The sequence below is a fragment of the Vulpes vulpes genome, chromosome 6 (genome assembly GCF_048418805.1).
Source record: "Vulpes vulpes isolate BD-2025 chromosome 6, VulVul3, whole genome shotgun sequence".
Taxonomy (NCBI): Eukaryota; Metazoa; Chordata; class Mammalia; order Carnivora; family Canidae; genus Vulpes; species Vulpes vulpes.
Genome location: NC_132785.1, coordinates 48,042,626 through 48,058,785, shown reverse-complemented (window position 1 = coordinate 48,058,785; position 16,160 = coordinate 48,042,626). Strand labels below are relative to the sequence as shown.

Here is a 16,160-nt window from a genome sequence, read left to right as displayed (position 1 = left end):
CTCAGCACAAAGGTAATGTGAAGAGGAGAGGGACTAAAAACAGAATAGGACAGAAACTAGGTATGTGCTGGAAATGAGCCAAGATTCTGGAGCTGGATTATTAGGTAAATGATGGTGGAAACTAACCAAGAATGGACTGTAAGAGCAGCTACTCTGAAAAAAACAAACAAACACAAAAAGGACAACACCAAAACATTAAACTAAAAAAGAATTAAACATTTCTAGTAATTAAGAATCATTTGTTATAGCACAAAAAGATTCAGTTTTATTTATTTAGCAAGACTAATAAATGAACACACAACCTTATACATATTTTTAAGAGAAGAATATTTACCTTTGCAAAGGAGTGCATTATTTCTGAGAGGACATCTGAATCTGGTTCAGTGCCAATGGCCTTGATTAGAGCATCACACATAAAATGCCACATCTGTGTGAGATACTCAGGGCCACGAACTCTTGCACATTCCAAGAGAAGAGGCATGGATTCTGCTGCTGCCACTCGAACACGTTTATTGTTAAGGAAACGTAATCACTATTCTTAGATACGCTTAGTGTAATCACTATCCTCAAAAGATCGTTCTTATCACTTTGCTTATGTAAATGTTAAAGTGCTCACTGAGCGCCAGGTAACTTGTTTATCTGAGACTGCAATACAGGAGCTTATGTTAAATAGAGCGTGTGTATAAAAACAGACATCTCCCTACCCATTAAGACTTATCTCCTATCTTTTCTGTCACCTACAACTGAGCAGCAAGACGGAAAGGTGGAGGATCTGGGATCCTTAGAGCAGGTCTCAAGATGTTCCTATCCCAAAACTTTAGGCAATATGTTTCTAATAAATGGAACCAAAGCTATGATTTTCCTGGGAAAATGAATGAGGACCTCCTCCTGTCAGAGCCTTTTCAGTTTTCAATGAAGATCAAGATGCCCTTCCCTATCTAATATCATTTATAAAATCAGGTTGGGAGATTTCCTCTAAAAAAGACTTCTTTGTCCTCTGGCCTCATGGTATATTTCTGTTGGGCAAAAGTGGTCTTCTGTAAAGGACGCCACTATGGGATACTGCATGAAAAACTACAACACAGGGGCTCTGCACTCAGGCAGATCTGGGTTTAGGTCTGGGCTCAAACACTGTTGAGCTGTCCTTTATTTCTTCTTTAAATCTATGTATGAAAAAAAAAAAAAATCTATGTATGAAACTGTGTATGTAAAGGCATAAAAATGTTTCTATATGTATTAACTACTATTATCATGTTGAGAAGAGAATATTTAACATGCAGATTTATCAAGAAATGTTTCTCCCCAAAGGTGGTATCCATGTTTGAAATGTAGAGCTATGTCACAGAAAGTTATCAGTGGGTCTCTAATGTATTTAGAATGGTCTTAGTTGCTTAACATCATCAAAAGATATTTGAGAAACGTAGCAATTATATACAAATGTAAACATTTGCTAATAAAATATCAATTCTTAAAATCTTTTAGAGGTTCACAGAAAAAGCTGTTAACTAAGACAGGTAAAGTTTTCTTCTTCATGTTTTTGGCAAAAGCAAAAAACCCATGAAACTAAAGCACATGAAAAAAGAAGTTTATAATCTTATAGTTAGTGCGAAGAATAAAGGTGACATAGGCTTCGGTTAACACAAAGTCTAATACTTGAACAAGCTATAATTTAACTAATTGTTTTGTGTTCAAAGTTGTAGGATATCATCATGGAAATAAAATTTCAGTAGAGGGACCATCAGTTTGACAACCTGTTCAGTGTATTCCACAAAGCCTTCCTTCAACTCTTTAGCATAGCAAACCTGAAAACAAAATATTGGAAAGAGAAATCAAATCAAGATCCATGTTAGTTTTTAGGTATTAGTATTTAACAAATAGAATCCTAAGGACCACAGGATGCTGTACCCTGACTAGAAATACATTTAAAGCTGCATGCAGAGGGGTGCCTGGGTGGCTCAGTTGGTTAAGCAGCTACTTTTGGCTCAGGTCATGATCTCAGGATCCTAGGATCAAGCCCCATGTCGGGCTCCCTGCTCAGTGGGGAGTCTGCGTCTCCCTCTGCCCCTTCCCTCAATGCCTGTAACAAGCTCTCTAGCTCTCTAATAAAATCTTAAAAAAAAAAAAAACCAAAAAACAGATATAGGGGTGCCCAGATGGCTCAGTTGATTGTGTCCAACTCTCGATTTATTTACATTATGATCACAGGGTCCTGAGATTGAGCCCTGTGTTTGGCTCCACACCGAGCGTGGAACCTGCTGAAGATTCTCCCTCCCTCTCCCTTCTGCTCCTCCCTTCCAGCTTGTCTTCTCACTCTCAAAGAACCAAACCAAACCAAACCAAAAACTAAAAATGTAACTGTAGCCTATCTTTTCTGTCTGCAAACAGGCTGTTATTTTTATTTAAAAAAGAAAAAAAAAATCGGGATGCCTGGGTGCCTCAGTGGTTGAGTGTGTCTGCCTTTGGCTCAGGGCGTGATCCCAGGATCTGGAATCAAGTCCTGCATGGGGCTCCTTGCAGGGAGCCTGCTTTTCCCTCTGCCTGTGTCTCTGCCTCTCTCTCGGTGTCTCTCATGAATAAATAAATAAAATCTTTAAAAAAAAAAAAAAATTTCAGGGGTGTCTGGGCAGCCCAGTCAGTTGAGCATCTAGCTCCTGGGTTTCAGCTTAAGTCATGATCTCAGGATCAAGCCCTACTTCAGGCTCCATGCTGAGTGGGAGGTCTGCTTAAGTAGTCTCCTCTCCCTCTACCCTACCCCTCACTCTCTCTTTCAAATAAATTAGTAAATCCTTTTTTTTTTTTTAAAGATTATACTTTTTTACTCATGAGAGACATACAGAGAGGCAGAAACATAAGCAGAAGGAGAAGCAGGCTCCCCATGAGGAGCCTGATGCAGGACTCGAGCCCAGGACCCCGGGATCAGACCCCTAGCCGAAGGTAGACGCTCAACCACTGAGCCACCCAGGTGTCCCAATAAGTAAATCTTAAAGAAAAAAAAAATCATTTCAGCAGTGAAACAGAAAAACAGAACTGTTTGTTTATTTATTTTGAGAGAGAGAGCACATGAGAATGGAGGTTGGGGGAGAGGGCAGGAGAGGGAAAGAGAGAATCACAGGCTGGCTCCATGCCCAGCACAGAGCTTGATACAGCTTGATCTCATGACCCCCACACCACCACCCAAGCTGAAACCAAGAGTCAAACGCCCAAGTGACTGAGACACCCAGGCGCCCTGGACAGTGCTGTTTTAATAACAATTGTTTCTTTACTTTTTCCCACTACATTAAAAGATTTGATAGTTCTGAGATGTGACATAATTGCTCTCTACTTGAGAAAGATACCAGAAAAACTCAAAATGTTTATAAATTATTGTAGGTATAGATATTTATAGAATTTAGTAAGTACTGATGATAAGCAAAAGTTCAAGAAATACAAGTTTAAATGACTTAGAAAACACAATGGTGCTTTATTAATACAAGATAAACTGTAAGCAATTAATTTTTATTTAGACTTATTTAACTGCTAAATTTGTAATCTGAAACCATAACTTAATTCTTTTAAAAAATATATTGTCCCTGTCTATAGGGGGGAAAAAACTCAAAGAGAACTTACACACAAGACCCTAAATACTATAAAGAGATAATCATTGCAAACATTTTGATGTCCCTACCATGTTTATATTTTTATATAAGTGAAACCATATCAGTTTTATTTTCAGTATCATGAGCACATTTCTGATCATTCACTCAAAAAGTAGTCCTTTGTCATCGTTATCTACTATACATTAAACACAAAACAGACAAAAGTCCTTGCGCTCTCATGTAGCTTTGTATCAGCCGTGTAATAGTCTAGGGTACAATATTATTATCTTCCTAAGAGCAGGCATTTAAGCTGCTTCTTTTTGTTGTTTTTAGAAATAGAATAGAATTAGAAATAGAAATTTATGTATATGATTTTTTTACGGTTTATTTATTTGGATAAGAGAAAGAGAGTAAGCAAGGGAAGGAGGAGAGGGAGAGAATCCTCAAGCAGACTCCCTATTGAGTATAGCAGGCTTGATCCCAGGGCCCTGAGAGTTCATGACCGAAACTGAAATCAAAAGTTGGCTGCTTAAGTGACTGAGTGAGCACCCAGGTGCCCCACCTATATGATTTCTTTATCCAGAAGTAGAAATGTTGGGTCAAAAGGTTTCTACATTTTACTTTTTAAAGAATATATTCTTGCTCATTAAAATAATTTCTTTAGCATCTACAGAACAAATGCCTTGAGAAATATTTATGTATGTGTTATGGGAAGTTGTCAACTGAAATTTGGTAAACACTGTACACACTCACCAGCATCTGACAAGCAGTAGACTTTTCTTCCAATCCTGCAGTCTTAATACCAAAACTCTGCTGATCTCCAAGGTTCACAAATTCCCAACCGTCATCGTCACTCATATTCTCCATGTCTTGGGCTATTAACAGAGAAGAAAACAAATTTATGTTAAAAATAGTCACAGAGATGAATTTTATGACTGCTATGTCTTCATGAAGACACCTACTATCTAAAAGGGCTACTTCAGGCTTAATCGAAGCAGTCTTCATTAAAGGCCCCATAACCACTGGAAGGTACTGCTGAAATTCTTTTCCAAGAATTTTGCACATTCTGGCCCATGCTGATATCATGTAAGAGATCTGGGGGAAGAAATTAAAATTGACTTTAAAACAATGGGTAAAAAAATATCACAGAGAAAGCCATTTCCCTATTTTATAGAAATAATGTTTTATTTTACATTCATATCTTTTAGACAGAAGTACATTTTCTAAGGTCATATACTTAAAAACATTCAGAAACAACAGAATCATTGTGAACCTTTACCCGGGGATACAGACAGCAGGCGAGGCAAAAGAGAAAGACCAGGACCGTGTTTTATTTTCTCTTACTTTCAAGAAGCAATATACAGGTTTTCTCTAATACCTGGACCACATATATAAAACCCACTTAATCATACCAACTCCTAGGTACTACTTTTTTGAAGGTAGGAACCTATTTTATCTGACTGTATCCTTACTGCCTAGCATTCTATGTATTAAACATTAACACCCAAGAAACAAAACATCCCTTTCTTCCAGCTATTTTAATTTTTCAAAGTGGCTGGGTTATGTTTAAGACACCTCTTCTACTTACTATGTTTACACAGTCTTAATCACCTGCAAATTACCTATAGAGAATCTAGTTCTAATTCATCATCTCGATAACTGAGAAAGGGATTTTTTACTTTCCAATATAACTACCTCATATTCATTCATACACATACTACCCACTCCTACTCTAAAACGAAACAGAACAAAACCAATTTTAAGTTTATGGGAAACAATTACAGCATGGCTGTATAAAGTCAAAACGTAATTCAGCAGCTATTTATGGAATGCCTGTTACACTTTAGGCATCGTAAATACTATTAGGATTATGACACACAATTTACACCCCAGGGTCATAAGGACATAGTATCAAGTCTCACACAGGATGTGAAATATGAGCAGAGGTTAGTCAGGCTGAGTGGGGGAGGGGGTCTAAGTGAAACAAGTGTTTGTTCACGGCAGAAAGAAAAGCAGAGCATGTTCTAAGATTGTTAGGTTTCTGTACTTCTTTTTCAACAGGGGAGGGAAGTCATGTGGCACAGAGAAGGTTGGGAGACATCCAAACAAAGATGTCTAATAAGTTGTTGGATAAATAAATCTTGAATTCAGAGAACGACCTGGAGGTCACAGCATACAGAGGAAGACTGAAGCCACAATGTAAATGACACTGTTCAGCTGCTAAGCGGGCCTAGGACAGAACCGTAAGAGCACCAAAAAAAATTGAGAATCTGAGAGGGGGCAGCTACAGCAGGCTGAGAAAAAGGTGGTATGAGAAGTGAAGGAAAACCAGCGAAGAATGTCTCTGAAACCAGGGGTTATCTCAAGAAGCCTATTAATTTTTTTGTCGAGTTCATTAACCTTGCATTAGCCACAACTCCTCAATGGATCAAGGTGAATGTGTCCAAGCTGCTTTACCTGAGGATCATCATCTTCCATATCACTGAAGTCTGTCTGGGTCTTCAATAAGAGCTGCATCACATCTGATGCATCTTGCATGAACTAGACGAAAATATTTGAGAAAATCAACACCACTGTTACCATTACATTATCCGCATGGGTCATAACTCCTCAGACAAGGGTTACACTCAAAGATTTTCATCTATATATTACAGAGACTTAGTGCTCTTTCTAGAAAAATAGATTCTTCAATGAAGGTCAGGGTTAACTGCAGTGTAAAGGTATTTCTAATGACATAAAGTTTTGGTCTATGGTTTGTTATTTCCAGCAGTAAAAAGATAATCGAATTCCAGAAAGAAAATTTTAGATTGCTCTCTAGAACTTTATCATCTACATTTAACTCTGTATAGTTCTAGCAATCTCCCTTGTGTAGACAGTGTGTTTCAAAGACAGTTTGAAAGCCAGATACATAGAGTATGGAACACAAAAATGTTTTACTGGTTAGCTTCTCAAGTTCCACAGAAAACTATTTATAAGTTAATACTGATGGTTTTGGAGGAGACCAATCAGAGAGGTTCTAACGTTGACAGTTCTGAGAGTTAGAACCCGGGGTGGGGGTCAATGACAGAGAAACTTCCTTTGATTGGCTTTGACAACTCTGAGGTACTGGCTGGAAGGAAGATATGCTGGTGAACAGTCCTTGCTAATTATTTTTCTGAAGTGTTATATGCATATAGAATTTCTATCTCGGGACACCTGATGTTTTTTGGATTAACAAGAAATCAAGTGGAACGTCTCCAAGTACATGTTTAAATGGGTGAAACTAAACGTATGGATCTTGAACTCCACACACCTCCCAGGAGAAAGACTGTAGATGTGGTAGGAAAGGGGGGAGGTTTCAAGAGCATAACTGAATTAAGAAAAAACTTAGTATTAACACTGATAAATGAATTTCCATACAAAGAGTAAGATGATGGATAAAAACAAGTATCCAGAAAATCATTTATCAGAATTAAAGGCTCTCTAGTACCTTCAATGCCTCCACAGCCAAATTACATATAGTAAATTCAACCTTGGAATAAATTACTTACTTTTTCCTTCCCAACGGCCAGACCAATGAGGCTGATGCACTCAATAGTTTTTCCTCTGAGAAGTCTGAGTTCCTTTTGAACTGCATTCTCAACAATGTGCTTTAGTGATGGCATAAATAAGTCATAGTAGGGGACAAATTTTTCCTCTGCAGTATCTGCAACTGATGCGATAGAGGTCACAACTTGTTCCAACACTAACTTGGTGCCCTTCTGAATCAACTAGAAGGAAGACACACAAAACAAATCATGGAAATGAGAGGCTGGAAGACATGTCCCCTGATAGTTCTCAAACACTTCTCTGAAACAGCAAGCTAAGACCACCCTTCAGCAGCCTGAGTGTAGACCACAGGTTCTGGAGCAGACTGAAGAGTCCCTGTGGAACTACTGAGAGAGGATCTCCTTGCTCCTCTGTTAACAAAGTGCTCCCTCCTCATGTTGGCCTTGTCTCAGAGCAACTAGTGCTTGAGCACAAATTAGATTCCTCTTCCAATTTCTATATCCCCAGCTTCATGCCTGTCTTTCTTAGTCCTTTTTCCTCGCTTACTCCCACTTAGTGCTGTCCTACCATATGTGGAGAGAACTCCCTTTACGGTCCATTCCTTTACCTTCCCTGACTCTCCCTAGAAGGTAGCACTAACACCATCACTGGTGCCAGAGCTCTCCTGCACACTGTTTTACTATCTGGTGAGACCGATGAGCTCACCTTTCTCCTGCACCAAAGACCTAGTGTTCTCTGACCTGGCCAGTAACCATGTACTTGCCACTGGGCTCATGTTGTCACCTGTCAATATCCCCTTGGATTCATATGAATATCTGACCCAGTGGGTATTCCAGATTTCTTTCATTCCCCTCATCAACCATACCCACTCTCTACAGAGCTCTTCATCTTGTACTACCACTTCCACCACCTCCATAAGAGAGTAACCTACTCCCTTCTGCATCTGCTCCACACTTCAGGTCTTGACCTACCTCTCATCTCAGAGGAATGCTGTTCTTCCTTAACTACCTTCTCTTTGAACAACTCTTGCCCATATACTTTATCCTCTTCCCCAGCTGATCTTAGCAATTCCTTCTTTTAGTCTTTAAAAATCTGACATGTTGCCTATCAGGGGGAAGAGGATGCAACAGAAACTCTCTTTACACTTCAGCCCTCTACCCAAACCTACTTGTAAAGTCACATTTGATCCATCTATTCCTGAATAACCAACCAACTCATATGCCTTCATCTTGGGTCTACTTCTTTCTGTCTTAAGACTAACTCGTGTTCCTTCATCATGTTCTTAGTCTGCTGTCATCTGACATTGAGCACCCATCCCATTTCAAACCCCTTCCTTTGCCATCTGAGACACTGTATCTTGTTCCTTTAGGACACAATTAGGTAAAGTGTGGCTTATGAACTATCACTGGTCCACAATGAATTAATGTACAAGAATTGATATTCTAGGGGCAACTGGGTGGCTCAGTTGGTTGAGCATCCAACTCTTGGGTTTTGGCTCAGGTCTTGGGTCTCAAGGTCCTGGGATCAAGACCTAAGTTGGGCTCTGCACTCAGTGGGCAGTCTGCTTGAGACTCTCCCTCTTCTTCTACCCTCCCCCCTGAAATAAATAAATAAATCTGAAAAAAAAAATCGAGTATATAATGTTACAGACTGACTTTACTTATAAACAACTTGAGAGTTAACTTTTTGTCTGTTGAATATAATCATTTTAAAAGGCTTTTGTTTATCTTTTTTATTCATTTCATTTTTACAGCAATTTATTTTCATTGGATTTGACAGCAAACTGAATCTAAACCCTTACCTTTCTTGCCTGCATCCTCTTTCTCATATATAGCTGTACTAAACATTGATAAGCCAATTGTTTCTAGGTTGCACCTTTTATTTAAGCTTTAACTATCTGGATAGCCAGGCCTTGTCTGAAATCTAACATATTTAAAGCAAAAAGGATTTTTTTTATCTACTTCTGTCATCCAGGTGAGAAGAATGGTCAACATTTTTTTACTTCTTCATCTTTTTAAATTCAAACCAGCAGAAACTGTTAACTGCTTCCCAAGAAATGACTTTCAGAATCATCTTCCCCAATTTCCACTCAAGCTCTCTGAGAAATAATCTTCTGACAGTCTTGACTTAAATCTTCTCCCTTTTTGTTTATGCCTCACAATGCCATCACGCTAATTTCCTACAATCATATTATCATGATTTCTTGCAGCAGTTAAGAACAAAATGGTTCTTCCAAATTTACATAAATCAGAATTCAAAATAACTGCCTTGTTTTCAAGGCAATTCAAATACTGTTTTTACCTAACCTTTAGGCTCTATCCTCTTTCCCAATTCCAATATTGGCCTATCTCTGTTCAAGACCAAATTATTCTACTTCAAATAGGCTAACCTAACTTTCTATTCTTTATGGCCATGCTGAAAAGTTTCTTTCTCTAGGTCTTACCCATTAAATTAACCTATGTTAATTTCTAAGTAGGAGCTCAAAACCTAGTAACTTACCTCTTGAAGTTTAAGAACCATAATGGAATGCAGATGTTTCACCAAATTGTCTAAATACGGAATAAGCAGTGACTTGGGACAGTCCTCGGTGAAGTTAATAAGAGCAGCTGCGGCATGGGCCTGCACTCGTTGGTTGCCTTGATCTTCCATGGTCTGTAGCAGGGCTGCAATCACCTGGAAGATGAAAGCAAATGAGCACACATTCTGAAATGCCACATTTCAAAGCATACATATAACATACTACCCCCCCTCTTCTTAAAAGTGTGACTTGAGTGTTTGAGGCCTTGTTACTTACCTTCTCATGAAATTTCTTTTGGAAACCAGGTGCAAAATCTGTAGCCATCTGTCCCACAGCATTACAGGCTGCATACCTTACTCTTGGATGCTGGAATAGGTTACTTTGTATGAGTAAAGGCAATGGGTTCCCATGTGAAACTATGGTAATAATTATTAGTCAGATATTTACTGGTACTTACAGGATCCTGAAGAAAAAGCAAAACAAAATTTACTATCTCATTTAAAATTCCTTCCATTTGCTGGTGGCATCCTTCACCAATGGCAGATAAGGCCATTAATCCTGCATGCCTGTATTTCCAGTCAGCTACAAAAAACAATTACACATGAAAGAAGAGCGATTAGCATGCCACTCTGGTAGTCAGAAGTATAAAATGAAGTTCTCTTTATTTGGAAAAGACTATCAAAATACTTTTATACATTAATGAGAAAAATGGAAAGAAAGGAGTGCCTGACTAGGACTATTTCACTGGAGTGATGGTTACATCACACAAGCATTTCTATTCCAGAGGTAGTTAAAAGGCAGTATGGAAGCAAATTATTAGTATTTATACCAACTACTGAAAATAAGGTTTTCTCCGTAAGATTTACCATAAACAACAAACATCTGGATTTTGTGTCACACATTCCTATTCATTGAATAGATTCACTGATTTTCATCCATGGTCCCATTTCTTTTTTCTTTCAAGTTTATCATTTTATCTGTTTAAGCAATTTTCACACTCAACATGGAGCTTGAATTCATGACCCCAAGATTAAGAGTCGCATGCTCTACTGACTGAGTCGGCCAGGAGCCCCCGTCACATTTCTAGAAAAAGGAAAAAAGCCATGGAGGAAAGATACTGCTTTTAAAGAATTTTTATTTAGCAATATGGTAAATGAGCATAGACAAACTTTATTTTAGATTAATAGAATATTAGCTAAGCAGTATTTATTTTTCTGAACCTTCCTATCATATTTTAATATATAATTTCCCTGACTTTCGTTTCTAAATAATGAACTGTTCCCTTTAAGGTGTTTCACATAACTTGTTGCATAAAGCAAGAGATACATCAATATAGAAAGTTAGTATCTGAGTAAAGCAATGGTTTTCAAAGTGGGGCCCAACTACCCTGGGGTTCTCTGAATCAAAACTATTCTCCTGATAATATTTTTTCACTCTCATTATGGGGATCCAGTGGAATACTCGAAGGATTACAACACATATAAAATCCCACGAGATAAGTAAAGCAGAAAAAAAATTCAGCTAAGATACTTAGAAGATATTTTTAAAAATACAGACATTCTTCTAACATTTTTGTTTTACAAGTCATTCTTCATGAAAAATGTTATTTCTTAAAGTGTAACACGTTTATTATTGCTACCTTTAAGTGAGTATTTTAAGTGTTTGTTTCCATTTCTAAAGGTATACACGTTGACACAACCTACATAAACAAAAGCACTCTGGGATCTTCAGTAATTTTTAAGAGTATATAGGAGTCTCGAGAACAGAAAGTTTGAGAACTTTTACAATTTAACTATTTACTTTGGGGAGCCTAAAACCCACGTAAAGACGAACTCTGCCTGTAACTAATTCTACTACAAAGAATTTCTGAAAAATTCCTAATTTTGTTCTTAAGAATTACACCCTTATTATTATTTACAACATTTTTGATATTTTTAAATATTAAAATGTGCACAAGGTCACATTTTAAATATTTTTATATTTTTAAATATTTTTAATGTGTTTCAATTACCCAATAGACCATTAAGCCAGAATTTTTCAACCGAGTAATAATCATCCTAAGAAACCAGTAAATAAGATGCTCATCTTTGCACACTGAATTTACTAATCTAAAAAAGAGATGCAATAAATATTTATTGATAGAGAAAAGTGTCCATATTTGGTTCAGAGAATAAAAAAAGATATGCCTATAAATCTCCAGTAGACAGAGCTCCTGAAAATAAGTTCAGCAGAATGTGATGGTATGGTATGGGGGTTTGGAAATAGTGTTTCTCCTTTAAATTTTGCTCTTTATTACTTAAAGCAAAACCCGTAAAACTATCTTTAAAAAGAAAGTGGGGCACATGTTACTAGGAGACATATATTGTTTGCTGCTGCTGAAGCACTTTGTGCACACATTAAATACATCTCTGCATTTTCTCCTCTTTCACAGATGAAGAAATTAAGGTGCAGTAGACCTGCCATAATGTTAACAGTAACAAATCTTAGAGTTCATTGCCATATATCCAAAGCCTTCAGCATCCACCTAATAAACTGCAGCAGAAATTTAAAAGCCAAATTTCTACTACATGTCACAACCACATTCACAACTGATTTGAAGAATACTGTGAACTGATGGTGAAATAGTGACAGCTGGGTGACCTTGTGCAATCTTTTAGTATTTCTGGGTTACTTTCTTCATTTTAAAAATGGAAAAGCTAGATACTTTCTAGCAGCTCTGATAACTTAAGCAATCTTTAATGCTGTCTCCATCCCTCTGAGGGGGAAAAAAAAAACCCTCAAGAAATTTAGGAGGCAAAAAAGGGGTAAGACAATTATTCAAGACCCAGATATACAATCATGTCATTAAAAAGGGATAATGGTTTTGGGCCATGCCTTTTCAAAAGAATCTTACATGGGGTAAGAATTAGGTAAATTGCTTAAGGGCTTCAGTTCTCAATGGTTCACTTTCATTTGAAGCTGGTATTCTATTATTACTCCATTTTACTACTTTAAAATGCAGAACCAATGGTCTGCCCCTCAAGTGTGTCTCTTGTACAGAATGTACCCTATAGACATAAATATCCATACAAGGATCCATACAGGATTTCTGTAGAAGAGTGTATGCATTAGCATTATTTGTAATCAACAAAAACTATTAACAACTAATGGGGTATTATAGAAGGCTATGTGGTTGTTTAAAAAAAAAAATGAGGGGGGAGCTGTTAGGTGGTGATATGATTAACCCTGGGGCAAAGCTTAAGGTAAGTATGGTGTGTCCGTAAGCTATGTTCACTTTTTTTTTTTTAAACTGCATATACACAAAGCAGGTCAGAGAAAAGTCTCAGAAACCTATTAACTGGCCACCTCTAAATCTAATGGACTCTTAGTTTATACATTTCTGTATTTGAATTTTTTTTTTTTTTTTTAAAGATTCATTTATTTATTTATGATAGACATAGAGAGAGAGAGAGAGGCAGAGACAAAGGAGGAGGGAGAAGCAGGCTCCATGCCGGGAGCCCGATGTGGGACTCGATCCCGGGACTCCAGGATCGCGCCCTGGGCCAAAGGCAGGCGCCAAACCGCTGAGCCACCCAGGGATCCCCTGTATTTGAATTTTTTAAAAAAGCCAAGCACCTTAATTCTATAAATAAAAAGACAAAAATAAGGGGTGGCTGGCTGGCTCAGCTGGTGGAGCATGCAACTCTTGATCTTGGGGTTACGAGTTTGAGCTCCACAGTGAGTGTAGTTTACTTAAAAATCTTAAAAAAAAAAGATAAAAATATAACACACATGTAATAATTTTTGATATTGATATAAACAAAGGTACAGATACAAATGACCAAATATTTGCTATGAAAACAGTAAGAGAAATATGGAAGTGGCTTCTCTTCTGATTATACATTTTTGAAAACAAAAAATAGTGGATAAAGGAAGATTATAGGAATTGAATATGCTAGTATTTTATAGACATGAAATAATGATGTCTTATTTAAATTAAAAGCTAGTTATTTCTGGGTAGGGAGAAAATCTATAGCTTTTCCTTGAATTTTTTTTTTCCTATGGATTGAAGACAATTCTAGAGACAGAACTGAATATTTGCAATAGTGAGGAAAAACATTCTTTAGTGTAAGACTGAATGGTTCCAAAGAGGACTAAATAGGATTTTATCAGTACGATATAAAAATTGGACTAAACACAGGATATAAAAAGGCAAAGAAAGACTAAGTCTAAGCATCTGTCAGAACTGAAGATTTAGAAAAGCACGCTACACTACTCTCTTTTGGGATATCCAGCTTACGATTTTGGAGCATCTGCATAATGTGTTCCTTGATCATCGGCAGCACCAGTTTCCCACCAAGTCCACACGCCATTCGGTCCAGGGCGCTCTCACCAGCCACTGCATTGCTGCACAGAGACCAAAGAACATATTCATTATGTTCAACAGACACAACAGTGCACTGTACACACATAGATCTAAAACACGTTATCACATTAAACTACCAATTCAAGCAGTCTTCTAAACCTATGAACTTGTAGGTTAAAAATCCAGAGTTAAAGAAAAAGGAAAGGGCACATAACATTTCCATGATTCATTTGCCATAGTGTAAAAAGTCCTGCTGTGTCTCCATCTTAATTTTCAAGACTTTGCTATTTCTCTCCCCACACACACCCCTCACTGGTAACGCTTGAGCTTTAATGCTTTCAAGACTCAGAGGTAGGAGTACAATGTTTAGGAGAGCCTTGTTATCTCATTTCCTGTACATCCTTCAACTCAACGGACAGAACATAGAAAACTGAAAGCCATGCTGAGACTCTGGAGGATGACTTCCTTGCTGTGAGTTTATGTACTTTAAAGGGATGTAAACTGTGTTGCCACAAATAATGCACCAGTGAAACTTAATACCAGAGTTTTCATGGAAAACAGAAGAAAATTGGCCAGAAGGGTCTCTGCACTGTCTCTGAACTGCAAGATTAGTAATGAGTTTGTCATGTGCATCATCTCAAACTGCTGGGTCAAGGAGACTATAAGGATGAAGCTACAAATTTTCTTTAGAGAATATATTTAAACTTACTTTGGAAATAATTTAAAACATATTTACATAAACAAACAAACAAATAAATAATAAAATAAAAAATAAAATAAATAAAATAGTAAAATAAAAAATAAAATAAGATAAAATAAATAAAATAAAATAATAAAATAAAATAAAATAAAACCTATTTACTCCCAGATAAGAAAATCCTGTTCATCTAGCACAGGAAAAATAACTTCATAAGCCATATAAATTAAGTGCCTTGTATAGGGAGCAGTACATTACAGTAACTGAACCAGGCAAAGGAAACCCAGTCTGAGCCTGGTCTTCCCTTTAGCCCTATGAGGTTATTTCCAGTGAAGGATTATTTTCATGTCAAAATAGCATTCAAGCCAGAGTAGTCATTTTTAATAATGGGACTAAGTTGAAAAACACACTGTATTTTCTTTAAGTCAAATTCTTTAATTTTACCTAATGCCTGTTTTAATAGCTTATTTCAACTACCAGTCTTTCAGAGAAATACTTTCAGTTCTCTTTAAGAAAGGGAGGCAGTTTGATTAACTGCAAAGAGTAAAAGATAAAAGAACAGCATGAAGTCTCAGTCTATAGATAGGCTATATAAAACCTGAGCAAATCACTCAACCCACCCGCCCTCCATTTCTAACGCTACCTGAGAATATATACCTTTAGGACCACTGAAAGATCCATTAATAGAGTTCTGAAGTGCACATCTCATACACATGTAAGAAGAGGCCATCACTACTAGACAGTGAATTCAATTCCAGTGGATTTTCCATAGGAACCTTTATCCATGAAAGCCTAAGTCTAAACAAGTTAAACAGTAGCTCCAGTGTCACTGAACGCTACAGTATAAATCTCACCACCACTGTCCTCTCTAGCCTAAGGTTGACTTGTGTGAAATTGGGAAAACAGGGCATTTTGCAGGGAACTGTGCGGAACCAAATATTCTGCACGAGGTCTATGTACGTAAAGGCATTTTTCACAATAAAGCTTTTTTATACGTACTTTAAGATACTCTTACACTAAAAAAAATCTTGAAAATTTAGAGTAAAATGGGGTGGAAAAAATACCTATTTTTATGAAAAATAAAATATTTACAAAATCTGACACAGAAAGCCGAAGTATCCTATGTTCCAAACTTAGAAGTTTAACTTTAAATTACAGAATATGGTGGGAAGAGACAGGCTCCAGGAACCCTTCTACTCCAGCTGCCACCCGAGTTCACTCCATTTCACCAAGGGAGCCTCTAATGCAGTTTCCGGGTGCATGATTACCTGTCAAAGTCATCATCTTCCAGCTCATCTGCATTTGCCCAGTCCTCATCCTCTTCAAGGTCAACCATCATTGCTAACATCTGAGGAACTTAAAGCAAATCATCATTTCATCTCTGAAGACTATGGCTTTTTTTTTTTTAAATCAGTATCACCATTTATTAAGAATTTTAAGAAGTGAAAAACAAAGTAAGATTTACTTTGCCTCTAAGAGTGAGACAGAAAAGTCTGC

At 37.2% G+C, this 16,160-nt stretch overlaps 1 protein-coding gene across 1 annotated transcript in view; it reads right to left on the bottom strand.

Moving 5' to 3' along the window:
* IPO5 (importin 5) overlaps positions 1-16,160 on the bottom strand; it is a 43,142-nt gene that overhangs the window by 8,831 nt on the left and 18,151 nt on the right. The window contains exons 9-19 of the mRNA XM_026003652.2: positions 15,932-16,019; positions 13,901-14,007; positions 10,079-10,203; positions 9,898-9,987; positions 9,603-9,776; positions 7,106-7,324; positions 6,033-6,116; positions 4,538-4,670; positions 4,329-4,450; positions 1,706-1,802; positions 335-507 (exon numbers count right to left, since the gene is read on the bottom strand). Coding sequence (XP_025859437.1) covers positions 335-507; positions 1,706-1,802; positions 4,329-4,450; positions 4,538-4,670; positions 6,033-6,116; positions 7,106-7,324; positions 9,603-9,776; positions 9,898-9,987; positions 10,079-10,203; positions 13,901-14,007; positions 15,932-16,019 — 1,412 coding nt within the window. The remainder of the gene's footprint in view (positions 1-334; positions 508-1,705; positions 1,803-4,328; positions 4,451-4,537; positions 4,671-6,032; positions 6,117-7,105; positions 7,325-9,602; positions 9,777-9,897; positions 9,988-10,078; positions 10,204-13,900; positions 14,008-15,931; positions 16,020-16,160) is intronic.